This window comes from Ascaphus truei, chromosome 20, assembly GCF_040206685.1.
Source record: "Ascaphus truei isolate aAscTru1 chromosome 20, aAscTru1.hap1, whole genome shotgun sequence".
Lineage (NCBI taxonomy): Eukaryota > Metazoa > Chordata > Amphibia > Anura > Ascaphidae > Ascaphus > Ascaphus truei.
In genome coordinates, this window is record NC_134502.1 from 32753595 (window position 1) to 32776505 (window position 22911).

At 49.8% G+C, this 22911-nt stretch overlaps 3 protein-coding genes across 5 annotated transcripts in view; 2 read left to right on the top strand and 1 right to left on the bottom strand.

The window, feature by feature from the left end:
• SLC25A11 (solute carrier family 25 member 11) overlaps positions 1-8214 on the bottom strand; it is a 14204-nt gene extending 5990 nt beyond the window's left edge. The window contains exons 1-4 of the mRNA XM_075577695.1: positions 7985-8214; positions 6066-6218; positions 4838-5044; positions 3131-3221 (exon numbers count right to left, since the gene is read on the bottom strand). Coding sequence (XP_075433810.1) covers positions 3131-3221; positions 4838-5044; positions 6066-6218; positions 7985-8052 — 519 coding nt within the window. The 5' untranslated portion in view covers positions 8053-8214. The remainder of the gene's footprint in view (positions 1-3130; positions 3222-4837; positions 5045-6065; positions 6219-7984) is intronic.
• Positions 7948-12242, top strand: GTF3C3 (general transcription factor IIIC subunit 3). Its single transcript, XM_075577694.1, has one exon. It carries the CDS (start codon positions 8530-8532, stop codon positions 11170-11172), a length of 2643 nt encoding a protein of 880 aa, XP_075433809.1. The 5' UTR covers positions 7948-8529; the 3' UTR covers positions 11173-12242.
• Positions 12243-16846: 4604 nt separating this feature from the next.
• LOC142470895 (uncharacterized) overlaps positions 16847-22911 on the top strand; it is a 46430-nt gene continuing 40365 nt past the window's right edge. For all 3 annotated transcript variants that reach the window (XM_075577696.1, XM_075577698.1, XM_075577697.1), the window contains exon 1: positions 16847-16908. In XM_075577696.1, coding sequence (XP_075433811.1) covers positions 16857-16908 — 52 coding nt within the window. In that variant the 5' untranslated portion in view covers positions 16847-16856. The remainder of the gene's footprint in view (positions 16909-22911) is intronic.

The following is a 22911-nucleotide window of genomic DNA, read 5'->3' on the forward strand; positions in this document are numbered from 1 at the left end:
CAGTCTCCCCCTCACACACACTACTACACCATGTATACACAGCACAGGTACAGCGCGGGCAGCGGCAGTGCCAGTCTCCCCCTCACACACAATACTACACCATGTATACACAGCACAGGTACAGGGCGGGCAGCGGCAGTGCCAGCCTCCCCCTCACACACACTACTACACCATGTATACACAGCACAGGTACAGCGCGGGCAGTGCCAGCCTCCCCCTCACACACACTACTACACCGTGTATACACAGCACAGGTACAGCGCTGGCAGTGGCAGTGCCAGCCTCCCCCTCACACACACACTACTACACCATGTATACACAGCACAGGTACAGCGCAGGCAGCGGCAGTGCCAGCCTCCCCTTCACACACACACACTACTACACCATGTATACACAGCACAGGTACAGCGCGGGCAGTGGCAGTGCCAGCCTCCCGCTCACACACACTACTACACCATGTATACATGTCCCTACCTGCAGTGCTGAATAACAGGAGCCGTTCCATTAAGACTGCTAATTTAGGAACGGAGTGAGCCAGCACCCTGATTTTTGGTGTGCAGCCTCAGTGTAACACCTCAAGAACACATATATTAAAAATATAACTTTGTCATAAGGGAAACATATATTTTTGATAAAGTGCCTTTCTGTTGAAGTTAAAATGTACAGGCAGGATGCTATTATTTCTGCCTGCCTTTGTAATGCATTAAGGAACAAATGTTATGCATACCAGAACCAAATGTTTTGACACCTATGAGCTGGGTCACTTGCCTATGCAAGCTTCAAAGCTAGCCTGCTGGGCCCACGCCTATAAGTCTCTCTGGAAGTTGCATATCAAAAGACCCAGAGTAAGGGGGGTGTGAATTGGCCAGATGGATGCTAAATAGGAAGTCCTGGTGACCATGTGGGCTAACTCACACCCTGAGTTCCCCCTTACAGCCTGAGAGGGGCCAGATAGAGAGGGGAGTGCACCTATCTAAAGTAGCAAGATGGCGTTGTCGCACATGCTCTGTGTGAACAGGAAATCCCTAGTGCCCACTCTCCAAACTGTGGGCAAGTAGGTGATTGGGGAATGATTACTTTCCCACGAGGGGGATTGGGTGGGTATGTTGGCAATAGGCTTCCAAATCCTATATACATCCCACCCAGGCTATTCCCCATTGTCTTTCGTTTTTTTTCATTCTACCATGTGAGCAGAGAAGAGCAGCAGCACATTCCGGGAACGCAAAGAGTCTTATTAAATCGGAACCAAGGACAAAACTCTGCGTTAGGACACTGTGATTGCTGGGGGTTATTTGATTAACCCCAACGGACCAGAAAAGGCTTTGCACATTCACAGAAGGATTGGGGCTGGCAATTTGTGCCCTTGCAAAAGGACTACATTTTAAAAGACAATCTTCTGGTGTTTTGCACCTTTCTGGACATTATCCTCTGTTTCTCTACCCGTAAGTGTAATTATTAAGTTTATTCCGCAGTTGTCGTGTGTTTGCCTATCAAGGGAATAAATCTCCGTTTATTTTGCTCAACCTGTTCTGCTCAATCAGGATCCACGAAATATAAATGTGTTATTAAGCGCGTCTCCCGTCAAACACAGGTACAGCACGGGCAGCGGCAGTGTCAGCCTCCCCCTCACTACTACACCATGTATACACAGCACAGGTACAGCACGGGCAGCGGCAGTGCCAGCCTCCCCCTCACACACACTACTACACCATGTATACACAGCACAGGTACAGCGCGGGCAGCGGCAGTGCCAGCCTCCCGCTCACACACAAACTACTACACCATGTATACACAGCACAGGTACAGCGCGGGCAGCGGCAGTGCCAGCCTCCCGCTCACACACAAACTACTACACCATGTATACACAGCACAGGTACAGAGCGGGCAGCGGCAGTGCCAGCCTCCCCTCACACACACTACTACACCATGTATACACAGCACAGGTACAGCGCGGGCAGCGGCAGTGCTAGCCTCCCCCTCACACACACTACTACACCATGTATACACAGCACAGGTACAGCGCGGGCAGCGGCAGTGCCAGCCTCCCCCTCACACACACTACTACACCATGTATACACAGCACAGGTACAGCGCGGGCAGCGGCAGTGCCAGCCTCCCCCCTCACACACACTACTACACCATGTATACACAGCACAGGGATAGCGCGGCCAGCGGCAGTGCCAGCCTCCCCTCACACACACTACTACACCATGTATACACAGCACAGGTACAGCGCGGGCAGCGGAAGTGCCAGCCTCCCCCTCACACACACTACTACACCATGTATACACAGCACAGGTACAGCGCGGGCAGCGGCAGTGCCAGCCTCCCCCTCACACACACTACTACACCATGTATACACAGCACAGGTACAGCGCGGGCAGTGCCAGCCTCCCCTTCACACACACTACACCATGTATGTACAGCCCGGGCAGCGGCAGTGCCAGTCTCCCCCTCACATACACTACTACACCATGTATACACAGCACAGGTACAGCGCGGGCAGTGCCAGCCTCACCCTCACACACACTACTACACCATGTATACACAGCACAGGTACAGCGCGGGCAGCGCCAGTGCCAGCCTCCCCCTCACACACACTACTACACCATGTATACACAGCACAGGTACAGCGCGGGCAGCGGCAGTGCCAGCCTCCCCCTCACACACAAACTACTACACCATGTATACACAGCACAGGTACAGCGCGGGCAGCGGCAGTGCCAGCCTCCCCCTCACACACACTACTACACCATGTATACACAGCACAGGTACAGCGCGGGCAGCGACAGTGCCAGCCTCTCACTCACTCACACTACTAAACCATGTATACACAGCACAGGTACAGCGCAGTGCCAGCCTCTCCCTCACACACACTACTACACCATGTATACACAGCACAGGTACAGCGCAGGCAGCGGCAGTGCCAGCCTCCCCCTCACACACACTACTACACCATGTATACACAGCACAGGTACAGCACGGACAGTGCCAGCCTCCCCTCACACACACTACTACACCCTGTATACACAGCACAGGTACAGCGCGGACAGTGCCAGCCTCCCCCTCACACACACTACTACACCATGCCATGTATACACAGCATGGGCATGGGCAGCGGCAGCCTCACCCGCCATAATGTGGTTACTCCTTCCTCTCTTGACATCCTCACTAGCGCATTAAATACATTGCTATATCCCCTTCTCTGATCCGCGGGTAACCTGGGCAGGGGAAGAATGAAAAGGCGTTTAGTTCAAAGAAGATATGACTGCCGCATTACACACAACATGATCCATCCCCTCCCAGGGACTGGAATAAGACATCCATGTCTTCTCTACCGTCTCAGAATCTGTCCAAGATCCGACCAACGTCTCCTCCAATGGACGCCATGCACACACATCCAAGATCCGACCGTGTCCTCCCATGGACGCCATGCACACACGTCCAAGATCCGACCATGTCCTCCCATGGACGCAATGCACGCACGTCCAAGATCCGACCGTGTCCTCACATGGACGCCATGCACACACGTCCAAGATCCGACCGTGTCCTCCCATGGACGCCATGCACGCACGTCCAAGATCCGACCAACATGTCCTCCCATGGACGCCATGCACACACGTCCAAGATCCGACCAACATGTCCTTCCATGGACGCCATGCACACACGTCCAAGATCCGACCAACATGTCCTTCCATGGACGCCATGCACGCACGTCCAAGATCCGACCAACATGTCCTCCCATGGACGCCATGCACGCACGTCCAAGATCCGACCAACATGTCCTTCCATGGACGCCATGCACACACGTCCAAGATCCGACCAACATGTCCTTCCATGGACGCCATGCACACACGTCCAAGATCCGACCAACATGTCCTTCCATGGACGCCATGCACGCACGTCCAAGATCCGACCAACATGTCCTCCCATGGACGCCATGCACGCACGTCCAAGATCCGACCAACATGTCCTTCCATGGACGTCATGCACACACGTCCAAGATCCGACCAACATGTCCTTCCATGGACGCCATGCACACACGTCCAAGATCCGACCAACATGTCCTTCCATGGACGCCATGCACACACGTCCAAGATCCGACCAACATGTCCTCCCATGGACGCCATACACACACGTCCAAGATCCGACCAACGTGTCCTCCCATGGACGCCATGCACACACGTCAAAGATCCGACTAACATGTCCTCCCATGGACGCCATGCACACACGTCCAAGATCCGACCAACATGTCCTCCCATGGACGCCATGCACACACGTCCAGGATCCGACCAACATGTCCTCCCATGGACGCCATGCACACACGTCCAAGATCCGACCAACATGTCCTCCCATGGACGCCATGCACACACGTCCAAGATCCGACCAACATGTCCTCCCATGGACGCCATGCACACACGTCCAAGATCCGACCAACATGTCCTCCCATGGACGCCATTTACACACGTCCAAGATCCGACCAACATGTCCTCCCATGGACGCCATTTACACACGTCCAAGATCCGACCAACATGTCCTCCCATGGACGCCATGCACACACGTCCAAGATCCGACCAACAGGTCCTCCCATGGACGCCATGCACACACGTCCAAGATCCGACCAACATGTCCTCCCATGGACGCCATGCACACACGTCCAAGATTCAACCAACATGTCCTTCCATGGACACACGTCCAAGATCCGACCAATATGTCCTCCCATTGACGCTGCACACACGCCCAGGATCCGACCAACATGTCCTCCCATGAACACGCACACATAAAAGGTGCTGACGAAACACCAGATCAATGACACCACGGTAATCCTTATTGTCACCTGCCATCTGCGGTCATTCGGATCAGCGCCACCTCGGCCGGCGTCCCCACGAAGGCGCCAGTGGCCCCCGCCGTCATGCCAATGGCAGCCTTCATTAAGAAGTTAGGGGGCGTCCCGTCCTCCTTCGTCAGCTTCTCGAACAGGATGGTGTATATCCCGAGGCGCGTGGTCGTGTACGTGGCCTGGCGAAGAAGTCCAGCCGATAACCTGTGTGAGAAGGTGAGAGGGTCATTCATACTGTGACACAGACAGAAGGGAGCTATGAGTCTATCCCTCCCCCGCAGAGTGACACAGTGACACAGACAGAAGGGAGCTATGAGTCTGTCCCTCCCCCCGCAGGGTGACACAGTGACACAGACAGAAGGGAGCTATGAGCCTGTCCCTCCCCCGCAGGGTGACACAGTGACACAGACAGAAGGGAGCTATGAGCCTGTCCCTCCCCCCGCAGGGTGACACAGTGACACAGACAGAAGGGAGCTATGAGTCTATCCCTCCCCCGCAGAGTGACACAGTGACACAGACAGAAGGGAGCTATGAGTCTGTCCCTCCCCCCGCAGGGTGACACAGTGACACAGACAGAAGGGAGCAATGAGTCTGTCCCTACCCCCGCAGGGTGACACAGTGACACAGACAGAAGGGAGCTATGAGCCTGTCCCTCCCCCCGCAGGGTGACACACTGACACAGTGACAGAAGGGAGCTATGAGTCTGTCCCTCCCCCCGCAGGGTGACACAGTGACACAGACAGAAGGGAGCTATGAGACTGTCCCTCCCCCGCAGGGTGACACAGACAGAAGGGAGCTATGAGCCTGTCCCTCCCCCCGCAGGGTGACACAGTGACACAGACAGAAGGAAGCTATGAGTCTGTCCCTCCCCCCGCAGGGTGACACAGTGACACAGACAGAAGGGAGCTATGAGACTGTCCCTCCCCCCACAGGGTAACACAGTGACACAGACAGAAGGGAGCTATGAGTCTGTCCCTCCCCCCGCAGGGTGACACAGTGACACAGACAGAAGGGAGTTATGAGTCTGCCCCCCCCCCCACAGGGTAACACAGTGACACAGACAGAAGGGAGCTATGAGTCTGTCCCTCCCCCTGCAGGGTGACACAGTGACACAGACAGAAGGGAGCTATGAGCCTGTCCCTCCCCCCGCAGGGTGACACAGTGACACAGACAGAAGGGAGCTATGAGCCTGTCCCTCCCCCCGCAGGGTGACAGTGAAACTCACCCGGTATAAATGCCGCCCAGACCCTCATTACGTAAGATACTTCCCACCGCATGGAAACTGGTCTTATACTCCTTGGTCTTCGCTCCTTCCCCGCTCAGCTGCATCCGATTCTTCACCAGATCGAGAGGCTGAACGAACACCGTGGCGCCCATCCTACAAGACAGGGCACCAACCGATAAGAACATATAGGTTTCCTTATATAGAGCTGAACGTGTACGCTGTGCTATACCTGAAGCTTTGCACGCACACTGCCCCGTGGCATATGGAGATAAAACCAATATTAATCATTATGTCTATGATATAGTATGAAATATACATACACGGGTAAAGACATATACGGATTCCTAAATATAAAGACACATATATACACCCAGATACCCTTAGATTGTAAGCTCTACGGGGCAGGGAATCCTTTTCCTGGTGTTAATTGTATGTCTGAAGCACTTCTTCCCATCATGTGTTATATCAGGGGCGCGCAAACGTTCCCGGCTGCGCCCCCCTGCCTGCTCCCCCCCCCCCCCCCCATCCCTCGTCTTCGGTGCCGCAGGGTCACGCATCGCCCAAGACAAGGGATGTTGCAGAGACCGCATGTGACACCCCCGGCATTTAATTTAAATGCCTTGGGGACAAGCGCAGGGTCTCTGCCACCGCCGTGCCATGATGTCTCGTGTGTTACTGCGCGGTGTACGGAAATGGCGCTGTATATAAAAAATAATATTATATCTATATATATATATATATATATATATATATATATAAATATAATCGCCTCTGGGTTGAAGCAGGGGAACCTGGTTCCTTTCCAGCTCCTTGTGACCTTGGGCAAATCGCTTTATCTCCCTGTGCCTCGGGCACCAAACACATAGATTGTAAGCTCCGCGGGGCAGGGAGTGTGTCTGTAACATTCCTATGTGCCGCGCGCTATACGGTAATTGGAGTCCCATTGGGAGAAAATCACTCTATGAAATAGTTATTATCTATATGCTTTATTATTATCTGTGTGTATATTTTAAGATAATACATATTATATATATATATATATATATATATATATATATATATATATATATATTATGAATTACTAATATATACTAATAATTAATCATACTCATGTCTGTAGGTATACTGCTTCTATAAATCAATGTATACATGTCTTTATACTGTATAGCCATCTATGTATCGGTAAGTGTGAATGTGAATATGTGTGTGTGTGTGTACACACACTAACATACCTTTAGACATGAGTATGATTAATTATTAGTATATATTATGAATTACTAATATATTATAACAGGATATACACACAGATCAAATGCATACTGATACAGACACACACACACACACACACACACACACACACACACACACACACACAATGTTGTGTATACCCGGCCAGCCCCCCCGAACAATAACTTCACGGCCTTTATATAGAGCGACACGCAACACCACACACACAATGTTGTGACAAACACACAATGTTGTGACACAGACACACACTGTCCCCTCAATCTGTCACTGTTACACAGACACACACACACAGACACACAGACACACACACAGAGACACACACACAGACACACACACACACACACACACACACACACAGACACACACACACACACAGAGAGAGACACACACAGAGAGAGACACACACACACACAGAGAGAGACACACACACACACAGAGAGAGAGAGACACACACACACACACACACAGAGACACACACACACAGAGAGAGACACACACACACACACAGAGAGAGAGACACACACACAGAGAGAGACACAGAGATACACACACACACACACACACACACACACACACACACACACACACACACACACACACACACACACACACAGAGACACACACACACACACACACACACACACACACACACAGTTGTGTATTGTGTATACCCCGCCAGCCCCCCGAACAGGAACTTCACGGCCTTCGGGGAGGTGCGCTGCTTCCCGGTCTCCGCCATCTTCCCACCGACTGACCGGAGACACACAGACCACCAAGGTGACACCACGACCGCTCAGCGGCGGCGGCTGATGACGCGAGGCAGACGCGGCGAAGACGCGGCGGCCATGTTGGTGAAGGGCAAACGCTGCGCTACCGCCTGGGGGAGAGCGGGCACGGTGGCATGTTGGATTTGGGCACTGGCGGCATGACGCAGATTCACGTCGCCACTCGGGCGGATAAAGGGCAGCTGTGGTCGGCCATCTTAGGTTTGGGCAACGGCCTGCTCTGTAGCATAGGGCAAGGGATAGGAAAAGAAGCAACAGACGTCCCTGTTGGATTCGGGCAAGCTCTCCCTCACAGCAAAGGGGAAGAATCCAGCAGCATTCATCTTGTTTGCTGCATCGAATAACCTCTCCCTGGGCATTCTTGGTTCATTTGGCATAACAACTGTACAGGTGGTTTGATAACGTAGCCAGGCGGTGATTACCCAGCGGAGATGTCCGGGTTCAGCCCGGAACTGATTGATTACTTGGACGGGACCATTTCCTTCGAGGAGTTTGAGCAGCGCCGAGAAGAGAGGCAGGCCCGCGACAAGGACGCAACAACAACGGCGGCGGCGGAGAACGCGGCATGCGACGTCGATCCCAACACCCCGTCCACATCGGGGGAAAGCCACGCGGCACGTGACCCCGAAGAGGAAGGGGAGACCTCCGACGGCGTCAGCAAGTCTGTCCACCGGGCGTTCGCGTCGATGCTCGGAGAAGGCGAGAGAGACGCTGGCGAGGACGAGGAGGACGAGGAGGAGGACGACGACGAAGCTTCGGAACAACCTTCCGCTGGGGACGTGTTTGCCTTGGAAATGGAACTGAATCGGGAAAATAAGAAGATGATGAGAGAGAAAAGACCCAGGAGCAAACTTCCCCGGGCTCTGAGGGGCCTGATGGGAGAGGCCAACATCCGATTTGCTCGGGGAGAGGGGGAGGAGGCGATACTGATGTGCATGGAGATTATCAGACAAGCTCCTTTCGCCTACGAGCCGTTCTCGACGCTGGCGATGATTTATGAGGACCAAGGCGACATGGAGAAATCCCTTCAGTTTGAGCTGATTGCTGCTCATCTCAACCCGAGCGATACAGAAGAATGGGTTAGACTAGCCGAGATGTCTCTAGAACAAGACAACATCAAGCAGGCGATATTTTGCTACTCCAAAGCACTCAAGTATAACCCTACAAACGTGCGCTACCTGTGGGAGCGGTCAAGCTTGTATGAACAAGTGGGGGACCATAAAATGGCCATGGATGGATATCGTCGGATCTTAAACCTCTTGTCTCCTTCCGACGGCGAGCGCTTCATGCAGCTGGCAAGAGACATGGCTAAGAGTTACTACGAAACCAACGATGTGATGTCGGCCATTGGTATAATTGAAGAAGCCTTCTCCAAACACCAAGATCTTGTTGCTATCGAAGATGTCAACATAGCGGCCGAATTGTACATCGCTAACAAACAGTATCACAAATCGTTGGATGTTATAACGCAGTTTTCCGGGATTACTCTTAATAAAAATGAAAGCGCCAATTCGGAGGATGGTGGAGCTGCTGAAACTGTGGCATGTCACATACCGGATGGTGTCCCCATAGATATCATAGTCAAAATGATGCTTTGTTTGATTCACCTTAATATCCTGGAACCAGTGAATCCCATGGTGACCTCCCTGATGGAGCACAACCCCGAAGAAATGGGGGACTTGTATTTGGACGTCGCGGAGGCTTTTCTTGAAGTGGGAGAATACAATGCAGCTGCGCCCGTCCTGAGCGCTCTGGTGTGCTCCGAAACATATAATCTCGCGGTGGTGTGGCTCCGTCATGCCGATTGCCTAAAAGCCTTGGGACACATGGAGAGAGCCGCAGAGAGTTATCGAAAAGTGGTCGATATGGCACCTCTGCATTTAGACGCAAGAATATCTCTTTCTACACTTCAACAGCAGCTTGGCCAGCCAGAGAAAGCGCTGGAGGCGTTAGAGCCAATGTATGACCCTGACACCTTGGCCCAGGATGCAAATGCCGCCCAGCAGGAACTTAAACTGCTGCTTCATCGCTCAACCCTCCTGTTCTCTCAGGGGAAAATGTACCATTACGTAGATACTTTGCTCACCATGCTGGCCATGCTTTTAAAAGTTGCGATGAACCGAGCTCAGGTTTGTTTGATATCGAGTTCAAAATCTGGAGAGAGACACCTCTACCTTATCAAAGTTTCTAGGGATACCGTATCTGACAATGATGACCAGGACACGGCAAACGGTGACGCCAAAGCCATATTCGCCACGCTCACCAGCGTTTTAAACAAAGACGACTGGTGGAACCTTCTTTTGAAGGCCGTCTACGCCTTGTGTGACCTGTGCCGGTACAAAGAAGGCGAGTTGCTGGTGGATTCTTCCTTGGAGTATTATTCGTTCTATGACGACCGGCAGAAACGGAAGGAGTTGGAATACTTTGGCCTCTCTGCGGCTATTCTCGACAAGAACTTTCGAAAAGCTTATAACTACATCAGGATCATGTTAATGGAAAATGTAAACAAGCCTCAACTCTGGAACATCTTCAACCAAGTCACCATGCACTCCCAGGACGTGAGGCATCACCGTTTCTGTCTAAGGTTGATGCTGAAGAACCCGTACAATCTTGCACTTTGTGTTCTCAGCGGGCACAATGCTTTTGTGTCTGGAAGCTTCAAACATGCTCTTGCCCAGTACGTTCAAGCCTTTCGCATGCAGTCGGACGACCCTCTGCACAGTCTTTGTATAGGTTTGACTTTTGTTCACATGGCGTCACAAAAGTTTGTGTTAAAAAGGCACGCTCTCTTGGTCCAGGGCTTCTCGTTCCTGAACCGATATCTAGACCTGCGTGGGCCTTGCCAGGAGACCTACTACAACCTTGGCCGTGCTCTTCATCAATTGGGTTTAACTCACTTTGCCATTCACTACTACCAGCAGGCCCTCGAGCTTCCACCGCTTCAGCTGAGGGGAATTGAAGAGGACCAGGTAGACCTGCGGAGAGACATCGCGTTCAATTTATCGCTCATTTACCAGAGCAGTGGAAATGTAGCGATAGCCCGGAGACTTTTGTATTTACACTGTGTGATATGATTTTCTTTTTCTTGCATTTGTTCGAAAGCACTTTTTTTTTACGACGCAAAAATAAAAAGTGAGATGTAGCTATACTAATGTTGTATAAGGTTTTTAGCAGCACCTAAAATGAAGCATCTAAATAGGTAAATACAGAAGTGGTGCACGAGAACCAGGAGAAACCCTAATTTCCTCCAAAATTACAACGTAGAACATGGGGTATGTTCCCAGCACACAATGAGAATACTAATGTAATAGAGAATCAATACAGAATAGAGAATCAATACAGAATAGAGAATCAATACACAATAGAGAATCATTACAGAATAGAGAATCAATACACAATAGAGAATCAATACAACAATGTGTTGTTATTTCGGGTATTATGGCAAAGTATCTCTCAAAATAGAAAAAGATCAAACCAACTGTATAGACAGACTGCCCACTGGAACATCCGACTGCAAGACGACGTGTCCACATGGCATGTCTGTCCATACAGTCGGTTTGATCTTGTTCTATTATGAGAGATCCTTAGAGAATGGTTCTAGCACCTGGGGTAACCCGTTGTTGTATTGATTCTCTATTACATTAGTACATTAACATTGTTGATTTATTCTGAGTGCGCCTTGTCAGTATTTAGAGAATTATCTGCTGCGTTTTATGAGACCCGACTGTCTTTTATTGAGGTAGTGTCTGCTGCAATAGTTGTAGGTGGTACCCCACTGAGGGGTCCCGTTTCATAGGCATTCCTCCTCTTTGTATATCTATTGATACTGAGTTTATAATGTTTGGGAGCACTTGTTTGTGACAGGGGTAAGGGAAGTACCTAGTTCGAATTGATCTAAGGGAACGGGCCAAAAGAACGGACTGGAAGCCCCAAAACGTTGCCCCCCTTATTTCCCTGTTTCATCCCCCCCCTTTCCCCTTGTCTCCCCTTACCGTGCCTCCCTTTCCTAGTACTTTTTTCCCCCCTTATAAGTTTATATATTTTTCTGACTTGTTATTTAGCTCAAATCGGTATCTTAGATACGTGTAGATGTTTGCTCCATGTAACGTTCAATATATAAGTAAAGACAATATTTTTTTAAAAACTTTTCGGACAATTTATTACTATCGTTTTCTTGTTGTGTGCTGTGAACATACCCCGTGTTCTATACTAAAGGTGTGTATTGTATATGTGCAAGCAGTATATCAGCTGAACTTTAAAGCAGCAGTTCAAGCAATATCCTACATTGGTTTTTAACGCCAATTAACAGCCAGAGCCAAAATTGCTTCTTCTTTTTTTGCCAGTACAGTTCTAGCTATTTACTAAATCGTGATAAGTTTATTGTACTTTAAAATCTCTCAATATTTGAGATAGGCAGACACAGATAGATACACACAGATAGATACACACAGAGGGACAGGCAGACACAGATAGATACACACAGATAGATACACACAGATAGATACACACAGAGGGACAGGCAGACACAGATAGATACACACAGAGGGACAGGCAGACACAGATAGATACACACAGAGGGACAGGCAGACACAGATAGATACACACAGAGGGACAGGCAGACACAGATAGATACACACAGAGGGACAGGCAGACACAGATAGAGACACACAGAGGGACAGGCAGACACAGATAGATACACACAGAGGGACAGACAGACACAGATAGATACACACAGAGGGACAGACACAGATAGATACACACAGAGGGACGGGCAGACACAGATAGATACACACAGAGGGACAGACAGACACAGATAGATACACACAGAGGGACAGACACAGATAGATACACACAGAGGGACAGGCAGACACAGATAGATACACACAGAGGGACAGGCAGACACAGATAGATACACACAGAGGGACAGGCAGACACAGATAGATACACACAGAGGGACAGGCAGACACAGATAGATACACACAGAGGGACAGACACAGATAGATACACACAGAGGGACAGACAGACACAGATAGATACACACAGAGGGACAGACACAGATAGATACACACAGTGGGACAGACAGACACAGATAGATACACACAGAGGGACAGACAGACACAGATAGATACACACAGAGGGACAGGCAGACACAGATAGATACACACAGAGGGACAGACAGACACAGATAGATACACACAGAGGGACAGGCAGACACAGATAGATACACACAGAGGGACAGACAGACACAGATAGATACACACAGAGGGACAGGCAGACACAGATAGATAAACACAGAGGGACAGGCAGACACAGATAGATACACAGAGGGACAGGCAGACACAGATAGATACACACAGAGGGACAGGCAGACACAGATAGATACACAGAGGGACAGGCAGACACAGATAGATACACACAGAGGGACAGGCAGACACATATAGATACACACAGAGGGGCAGACACAGATAGATACACACAGAGGGACAGGCAGACACAGATAGATACACACAGAGGGACAGGCAGACACAGATAGATACACACAGAGGGACAGGCAGACACAGATAGATACACACAGAGGGACAGGCAGACACATATAGATACACACAGAGGGGTAGACACAGATAGATACACACAGTGGGACAAACACAGATAGATACACACAGAGGGACAGACAGACAGATAGATACACACAGAGGGACAGGCATTCACAGATAGATACACACAGAGGGACAGACAGACACAGATACACACAGAGGGGCAGACAGACACAGATAGATACACACAGAGGGACAGACAGACACAGATAGATACACACAGAGGGACAGACAAACACAGATAGATACACACAGAGGGACAGACAGACAGACACAGATAGATACACACAGAGGGACAGGCAGACACAGATAGAGATACACAGAGGGACAGGCAGACACAGATAGAGACACACAGAGGGACAGGCAGACACAGATAGATACACACAGAGGGACAGGCAGACACAGATAGATACACACAGAGGGACAGGCAGACACAGATAGATACACACAGAGGGACAGGCAGACACAGATAGATACACACAGATAGATACACACAGAGGGACAGACATACACAGATAGATACACACAGAGGGACAGGCAGACACAGATAGATACACACAAAGGGACAGGCAGACACAGATAGATACACACAGAGGGACAGGCAGACACAGATAGATACACACAGAGGGTCCGACAGACACAGATAGATACACACAGATAGATACACACAGAGGGACAGACATACACAGATAGATACACACAGAGGGACAGGCAGACACAGATAGATACACACAAAGGGACAGGCAGACACAGATAGATACACACAGAGGGACAGGCAGACACAGATAGATACACACAGAGGTACCGACAGACACAGATAGATACACACAGAGGGACAGGCAGACACAGATAGATACACACAGAGGGACAGGCAGACACAGATAGATACACACAGAGGGACAGGCAGACACAGATAGATACACACAGATAGACACACACAGAGGGACAGGCAGACACAGATAGATACACACAGAGGGACAGACAGACACAGATAGATACACACAGAGGGACAGGCAGACACAGATAGATACACAAAGAGGGACAGACACAGATAGATACACACAGAGGGACAGGCAGACACAGATAGATACACACAGAGGGACAGGCAGACACAGATAGATACACACAGAGGGACAGACACAGATAGATACACACAGAGGGACAGGCAGACACAGATAGATACACACAGAGGGACAGGCAGACACAGATAGATACACACAGAGGGACAGACAGACACAGATAGATACACACAGAGGGACAGGCAGACACAGATAGATACACACAGAGGGACAGACACAGATAGATACACACAGAGGGACAGGCAGACACAGATAGATACACACAGAGGGACAGGCAGACACAGATAGATACACACAGAGGGACAGACAGACACAGATAGATACACACAGAGGGACAGGCAGACACAGATAGATACACACAGAGGGACAGGCAGACACAGATAGATACACACAGAGGGACAGACACAGATAGATACACACAGAGGGACAGGCAGACACAGATAGATACACACAGAGGGACAGGCAGACACAGATAGATACACACAGAGGGACAGACAGACACAGATAGATACACACAGAGGGACAGACACAGATAGATACACACAGAGGGACAGACACAGATAGATACACACAGAGGGACAGGCAGACACAGATAGATACACACAGAGGGACAGACAGACACAGATAGATACACACAGAGGGACAGGCAGACACAGATAGATACACACAGAGGGACAGACACAGATAGATACACACAGAGGGACAGGCAGACACAGATAGATACACACAGAGGGACAGGCACAGATAGATACACACAGAGGGACAGACAGACACAGATAGATACACACAGAGGGACAGGCACAGATAGATACACACAGAGGGACAGGCACAGATAGATACACACAGAGGGACAGGCACAGATAGATACACACAGAGGGACAGGCACAGATAGATACACACACAGACACAGATAGATACACACAGAGGGACAAGCAGACACAGATAGATACACACACAGACACAGATAGATACACACAGAGGGACAGGCACAGATAGATACACACAGAGGGACAGGCACAGATAGATACACACAGAGGGACAGGCACAGATAGATACACACAGAGGGACAAGCAGACACAGATAGATACACACAGAGGGACAGGCAGACACAGATAGATACACACAGAGGGACAGGCAGACACATATAGATACACACAGAGGGACAGACACAGATAGAGACACAGAGAGGGACAGGCAGACACAGATAGATACACACAGAGGGACAGACACAGATAGATACACACAGAGGGACAGACAGACACAGATAGAGACACACAGAGGGTGGTGTGATGAATCTAACTCTTTAAATAAATGTAACATACACTGCGCTGTGCAGTACATCCCCCAATTAGAATACACCTCCCATAGGGGTGCATAAGGAGGACCAGCTTCCCCCCACACTGTGGTGTAAGTGCTCAGAGCCGTGGGACTGGCGTACGAGACGACCACGGGCTCAACCCCTGCCCGGCGCGGTATAATAATATACAAACGCCGCCGCGCCTCCCGGTGTATTGATGGGTTCGGGAGGCGAGTCCCTGAAACCCCGGAGTCTCCGGGTCCAACCCGGAGAGGCGGCCGCCCCCGGCCACGGGACAGCGAGCGGCCGGAGGCGCCGAGCGCGGCACATTCCACCGGCGAATTTGAAAGTACCCAACCGCGAATGGCACCAGAGAGGCCTGGACAATCCCTACCCCCGCTCCCCCCCACAGGAGCGGGTGCAGGGGCAGCTACTGCGGTGGCGCCAGGCACCTGCCCCCGTACCCCCTGCTTTGAGCGAGAATTGCCCCGCTTTGTGATATTGCGCTGCGGCTGTTGGCGCCGGACGTGAATAAATTCATTTTTCCTGTGATCGCTATCTCCTGCCTGGCGCCGGTCCCCGTGCGAGCGTCCAAGTCTCTCCCCGTGACAAGGCCACGCTTATCTCTGCACGCGATGCCATTGTTCAGCCGGGACAATGGGTGCCATTGTCTGCGTTTTTAATCCTCTCCTGGTCTCCGCGCTCCGTGATTATAGGGGGGGCATCCTGTATATACCTCTCTCTCTCTATATAAAGACTCCGCGCAGTGATTGCAATGGGAGGTAACCATGTACACACACGCCACGCTGCTTCTCCTCGCAGCGCTGATACGCTGCGCAGGTGAGAAGGCATTATATGTGCCGTATTAATATATATTATTATTTTTCCATAAAATGTGATTTTGAATAGTTTTTTTTATATATATAATTTTTACATGTATGTTCAGCACACGCGATAACATACCAATAGTATACATACAAATATTATATGGACACGATAGGAAAGACGGGCGCCCGCCAGCTGAAAAAGGAAAACACGGAGAGTAGTGAAACCAAAAGGATATTTCCGTGAAATAAAGTATAAGAGGCGCCGTGCAAAGTGAATCCCAATTAGGCAGGTGAGTGCGCTCCGAGGTGTAAATATGGCGGAGAAAAAGGCACGGCGAGTGCCAAATAAACGCCGGGAACACGGAGCGCGGATCGGCACAAAGGCTGAGTGGGGTTCTGAAGGTGGTGATGGGACGCGACGCAGAATAAAGGCTGCGGGACGAGGCGCAGGGGGGGGTGCAGATACTGGCGCAGGGGGGGGGGGGTGCAGATACCGGCGCAGGTAAGTAACACGGTGCGGCTCGCACAGGGGGAGGCACGTCCGGAATAAGGGGAGAAATAAAGGGTAACAAGGGGTGTGGAATAAAAAAACAAAAATGTGTGTATCTATCTGTGTCTGTCTGCCTGTCCCTCTGTGCCTCTGTGTGTATCTATCTAAGTCTGCCTGTCCCTCTGTGTGTATCTATCTGTGTCTGTCCCTCTGTGTGTATCTATCTGTGTCTGTCCCTCTGTGTATCTATCTGCCTGTCCCTCTGTGTGTATCTATCTGTGTCTGCCTGTCCCTCTGTGTGTATCTATCTGTGTCTGCCTGTCCCTCTGTGTGTATCTATCTGTGTCTGCCTGTCCCTCTGTGTGTATCTATCTGTGTCTGCCTGTCCCTCTGTGTATATCTATCTGTGTCTGTCCCTCTGTGTGTATCTATCTGTGTCTGTCCCTCTGTGTGTATCTATCTGTATCTGTCCCTCTGTGTATCTATCTGTCTGTCCCTCTGTGTGTATCTATCTGTGTCTGCCTGTCCCTCTGTGTGTATCTATCTGTGTCTGCCTATCCCTCTGTGTGTATCTATCTGTGTCTGCCTGTCCCTCTGTGTGTATCTATTTGTGTCTGTCCCTCTGTGTGTATCTATCTGTGTCTGTCCCTCTGTGTGTATCTATCTGTGTGTATCTATCTGTGTCTGTCCCTCTGTGTGTATCTATCTGTCTGTCCCTCTGTGTGTATCTATCTGTGTCTGTCCCTCTGTGTGTATCTATCTGTGTCTGCCTCTCCCTCTGTGTGTATCTATCTGTGTCTGTCCCTCTGTGTGTATCTATCTGTGTCTGTCCCTCTGTGTGTATCTATCTGTGTCTGTCTGTCCCTCTGTGTGTATCTATCTGTGTCTGCCTCTCCCTCTGTGTGTATCTATCTGTGTCTGTCCCTCTGTGTGTATCTATCTGTGTCTGCCCCTCTGTGTGTATCTATCTATGTCTGTCTGTCCCTCTGTGTGTATCTATCTGTGTCTGTCCCTCTGTGTGTATCTATCTGTGTCTGCCTTTCCCTCTGTGTGTATCTATATGTATCTGTCTGTCCCTCTGTGTGTATCTATCTGTGTCTGCCTGTCCCTCTGTGTGTATCTATCTGTGTCTGTCTGTCCCTCTGTGTGTATCTATCTGTGTCTGTCTGTCCCTCTGTGTGTATCTATCATTGTCTGTCCCTCTGTGTGTATCTATCTGTGTCTGTCTGTCCCTTTGTGTGTATCTATCTGTGTCTGTCTGTCCCTCTGTGTGTATCTATCTGTGTCTGCCTGTCCCTCTGTGTGTATCTATCTGTGTCTCTCTGTCTGTCCCTCTGTGTGTATCTATCTGTGTCTGCCTGTCCCTCTGTGTGTATCTATCCGTGTCTGTGTGTATCTATATGTGTCTGTCTGTCCCTCTGTGTGTATCTATCTGTGTCTGCCTTTCCCTCTGTGTGTATCTATCTGTGTCTGCCTGTCCCTCTGTGTGTATCTATCTGTGTCTGTCCCTCTGTGTGTATTTATCTGTGTCTGCCTGTCCCTCTGTGTGTATCTATCTGTGTCTGTCTGTCCCTCTGTGTGTATCTATCTTTGTCTGCCTGTCCCTCTGTGTGTATCTATCTGTGTCTGTCTGTCCCTCTGTGTGTATCTATCTGTGTCTGTCTGTCCCTCTGTGTGTATCTATCTGTGTCTGCCTGTCCCTCTGTGTGTATCTATCCGTGTCTGTGTGTATCTATCTGTGTCTGTCTGTCCCTCTGTGTGTATCTATCTGTGTCTGCCTGTCCCTCTGTGTGTATCTATCTGTGTCTGCCTGTCCCTCTTTGTATATCTATCTGTGTCTGCCTGTCCCTCTGTGTGTATCTATCTGTGTCTGTCTGTCCCTCTGTGTGTATCTATCTGTGTCTGCCTGTCCCTCTGTGTGTATCTATCTGTGTCTGTCCCTCTGTGTATATCTATCTGTGTCTGCCTGTCACTCTGTGTGTATCTATCTGTGTCTGTCTGTCCCTCTGTGTGTGTCTATCTGTGTCTGTCTGTCCCACTGTGTGTATCTATCTGTGTCTGTCTGTCCCTCTGTGTGTATCTATCTGTGTCTGTCTATCCCTCTGTGTGTATCTATCTGTGTCTGTGTGTGTATCTATCTGTGTCTGCCTGTCCCTCTGTGTGTGTCTATCTGTGTCTGTCTGTCCCACTGTGTGTATCTATCTGTGTCTGTCAGTCCCTCTGTGTGTATCTATCTGTGTCTGTCAGTCCCTCTGTGTGTATCTATCTGTGTCTGCCTGTCCCTCTGTGTGTGTCTATCTGTGTCTGCCTGTCCCTCTGTGTGTGTCTATCTGTGTCTGTCTGTCCCACTGTGTGTATCTATCTGTGTCTGTCAGTCCCTCTGTGTGTATCTATCTGTGTCTGTCTATCCCTCTGTGTGTATCGATCTGTGTCTGTCAGTCCCTCTGTGTGTATCTATCTGTGTCTGCCTGTCCCTCTGTGTGTGTCTATCTGTGTCTGCCTGTCCCTCTGTGTGTGTCTATCTGTGTCTGTCTGTCCCTCTGTGTGTATCTATCTGTGTCTGTCTGTCCCTCTGTGTGTATCTATCTGTGTCTGCCTGTCCCTCTGTGTGTATCTGTGTCTGCCTGTCCCTCTGTGTGTATCTATCTGTGTCTCTGTGTGTATCTATCTGTGTCTGTCTGCCCCTCTGTGTGTATCTATCTGTGTCTGCCTGTCCCTCTGTGTGTATCTATCTGTGTCTGTCTATCCCTCTGTGTGTATCTATCTATGTCTGTCTGTCCCTCTGTGTGTATCTATCTGTGTCTGTGTGTGTATCTATCTATCTGTGTCTGCCTGTCACTCTGTGTGAAACTATCTGTGTCTGTCTGTCTGTCTCTCTGTGTGTATCTATCTGTGTCTGCCTGTCCCTCTGTGTGTATCTATCTGTGTCTGCCTGTCCCTCTGTGTGTATCTATCTGTGTCTGCCTGTCCCTCTGTGTATATCTATCTGTGTCTGTCCCTCTGTGTGTATCTATCTGTGTCTGTCCCTCTGTGTGTATCTATCTGTATCTGTCCCTCTGTGTATCTATCTGTCTGTCCCTCTGTGTGTATCTATCTGTGTCTGCCTGTCCCTCTGTGTGTATCTATCTGTGTCTGCCTATCCCTCTGTGTGTATCTATCTGTGTCTGCCTGTCCCTCTGTGTGTATCTATTTGTGTCTGTCCCTCTGTGTGTATCTATCTGTGTCTGTCCCTCTGTGTGTATCTATCTGTGTGTATCTATCTGTGTCTGTCCCTCTGTGTGTATCTATCTGTCTGTCCCTCTGTGTGTATCTATCTGTGTCTGTCCCTCTGTGTGTATCTATCTGTGTCTGCCTCTCCCTCTGTGTGTATCTATCTGTGTCTGTCCCTCTGTGTGTATCTATCTGTGTCTGTCCCTCTGTGTGTATCTATCTGTGTCTGTCTGTCCCTCTGTGTGTATCTATCTGTGTCTGCCTCTCCCTCTGTGTGTATCTATCTGTGTCTGTCCCTCTGTGTGTATCTATCTGTGTCTGCCCCTCTGTGTGTATCTATCTATGTCTGTCTGTCCCTCTGTGTGTATCTATCTGTGTCTGTCCCTCTGTGTGTATCTATCTGTGTCTGCCTTTCCCTCTGTGTGTATCTATATGTATCTGTCTGTCCCTCTGTGTGTATCTATCTGTGTCTGCCTGTCCCTCTGTGTGTATCTATCTGTGTCTGTCTGTCCCTCTGTGTGTATCTATCTGTGTCTGTCTGTCCCTCTGTGTGTATCTATCATTGTCTGTCCCTCTGTGTGTATCTATCTGTGTCTGTCTGTCCCTTTGTGTGTATCTATCTGTGTCTGTCTGTCCCTCTGTGTGTATCTATCTGTGTCTGCCTGTCCCTCTGTGTGTATCTATCTGTGTCTCTCTGTCTGTCCCTCTGTGTGTATCTATCTGTGTCTGCCTGTCCCTCTGTGTGTATCTATCCGTGTCTGTGTGTATCTATATGTGTCTGTCTGTCCCTCTGTGTGTATCTATCTGTGTCTGCCTTTCCCTCTGTGTGTATCTATCTGTGTCTGCCTGTCCCTCTGTGTGTATCTATCTGTGTCTGTCCCTCTGTGTGTATTTATCTGTGTCTGCCTGTCCCTCTGTGTGTATCTATCTGTGTCTGTCTGTCCCTCTGTGTGTATCTATCTTTGTCTGCCTGTCCCTCTGTGTGTATCTATCTGTGTCTGTCTGTCCCTCTGTGTGTATCTATCTGTGTCTGTCTGTCCCTCTGTGTGTATCTATCTGTGTCTGCCTGTCCCTCTGTGTGTATCTATCCGTGTCTGTGTGTATCTATCTGTGTCTGTCTGTCCCTCTGTGTGTATCTATCTGTGTCTGCCTGTCCCTCTGTGTGTATCTATCTGTGTCTGCCTGTCCCTCTTTGTATATCTATCTGTGTCTGCCTGTCCCTCTGTGTGTATCTATCTGTGTCTGTCTGTCCCTCTGTGTGTATCTATCTGTGTCTGCCTGTCCCTCTGTGTGTATCTATCTGTGTCTGTCCCTCTGTGTATATCTATCTGTGTCTGCCTGTCACTCTGTGTGTATCTATCTGTGTCTGTCTGTCCCTCTGTGTGTGTCTATCTGTGTCTGTCTGTCCCACTGTGTGTATCTATCTGTGTCTGTCTGTCCCTCTGTGTGTATCTATCTGTGTCTGTCTATCCCTCTGTGTGTATCTATCTGTGTCTGTGTGTGTATCTATCTGTGTCTGCCTGTCCCTCTGTGTGTGTCTATCTGTGTCTGTCTGTCCCACTGTGTGTATCTATCTGTGTCTGTCAGTCCCTCTGTGTGTATCTATCTGTGTCTGTCAGTCCCTCTGTGTGTATCTATCTGTGTCTGCCTGTCCCTCTGTGTGTGTCTATCTGTGTCTGCCTGTCCCTCTGTGTGTGTCTATCTGTGTCTGTCTGTCCCACTGTGTGTATCTATCTGTGTCTGTCAGTCCCTCTGTGTGTATCTATCTGTGTCTGTCTATCCCTCTGTGTGTATCGATCTGTGTCTGTCAGTCCCTCTGTGTGTATCTATCTGTGTCTGCCTGTCCCTCTGTGTGTGTCTATCTGTGTCTGCCTGTCCCTCTGTGTGTGTCTATCTGTGTCTGTCTGTCCCTCTGTGTGTATCTATCTGTGTCTGTCTGTCCCTCTGTGTGTATCTATCTGTGTCTGCCTGTCCCTCTGTGTGTATCTGTGTCTGCCTGTCCCTCTGTGTGTATCTATCTGTGTCTCTGTGTGTATCTATCTGTGTCTGTCTGCCCCTCTGTGTGTATCTATCTGTGTCTGCCTGTCCCTCTGTGTGTATCTATCTGTGTCTGTCTATCCCTCTGTGTGTATCTATCTATGTCTGTCTGTCCCTCTGTGTGTATCTATCTGTGTCTGTGTGTGTATCTATCTATCTGTGTCTGCCTGTCACTCTGTGTGAAACTATCTGTGTCTGTCTGTCTGTCTCTCTGTGTGTATCTATCTGTGTCTGCCTGTCCCTCTGTGTGTATCTATCTGTGTCTGCCTGTCCCTCTGT

Excerpts from the sequence above, each read along its gene's own strand:
- GTF3C3 (XM_075577694.1), top strand. The coding sequence starts at position 8,530 with ATGTCCGGGTTCAGCCCGGAACTGATTGATTACTTGGACGGGACCATT.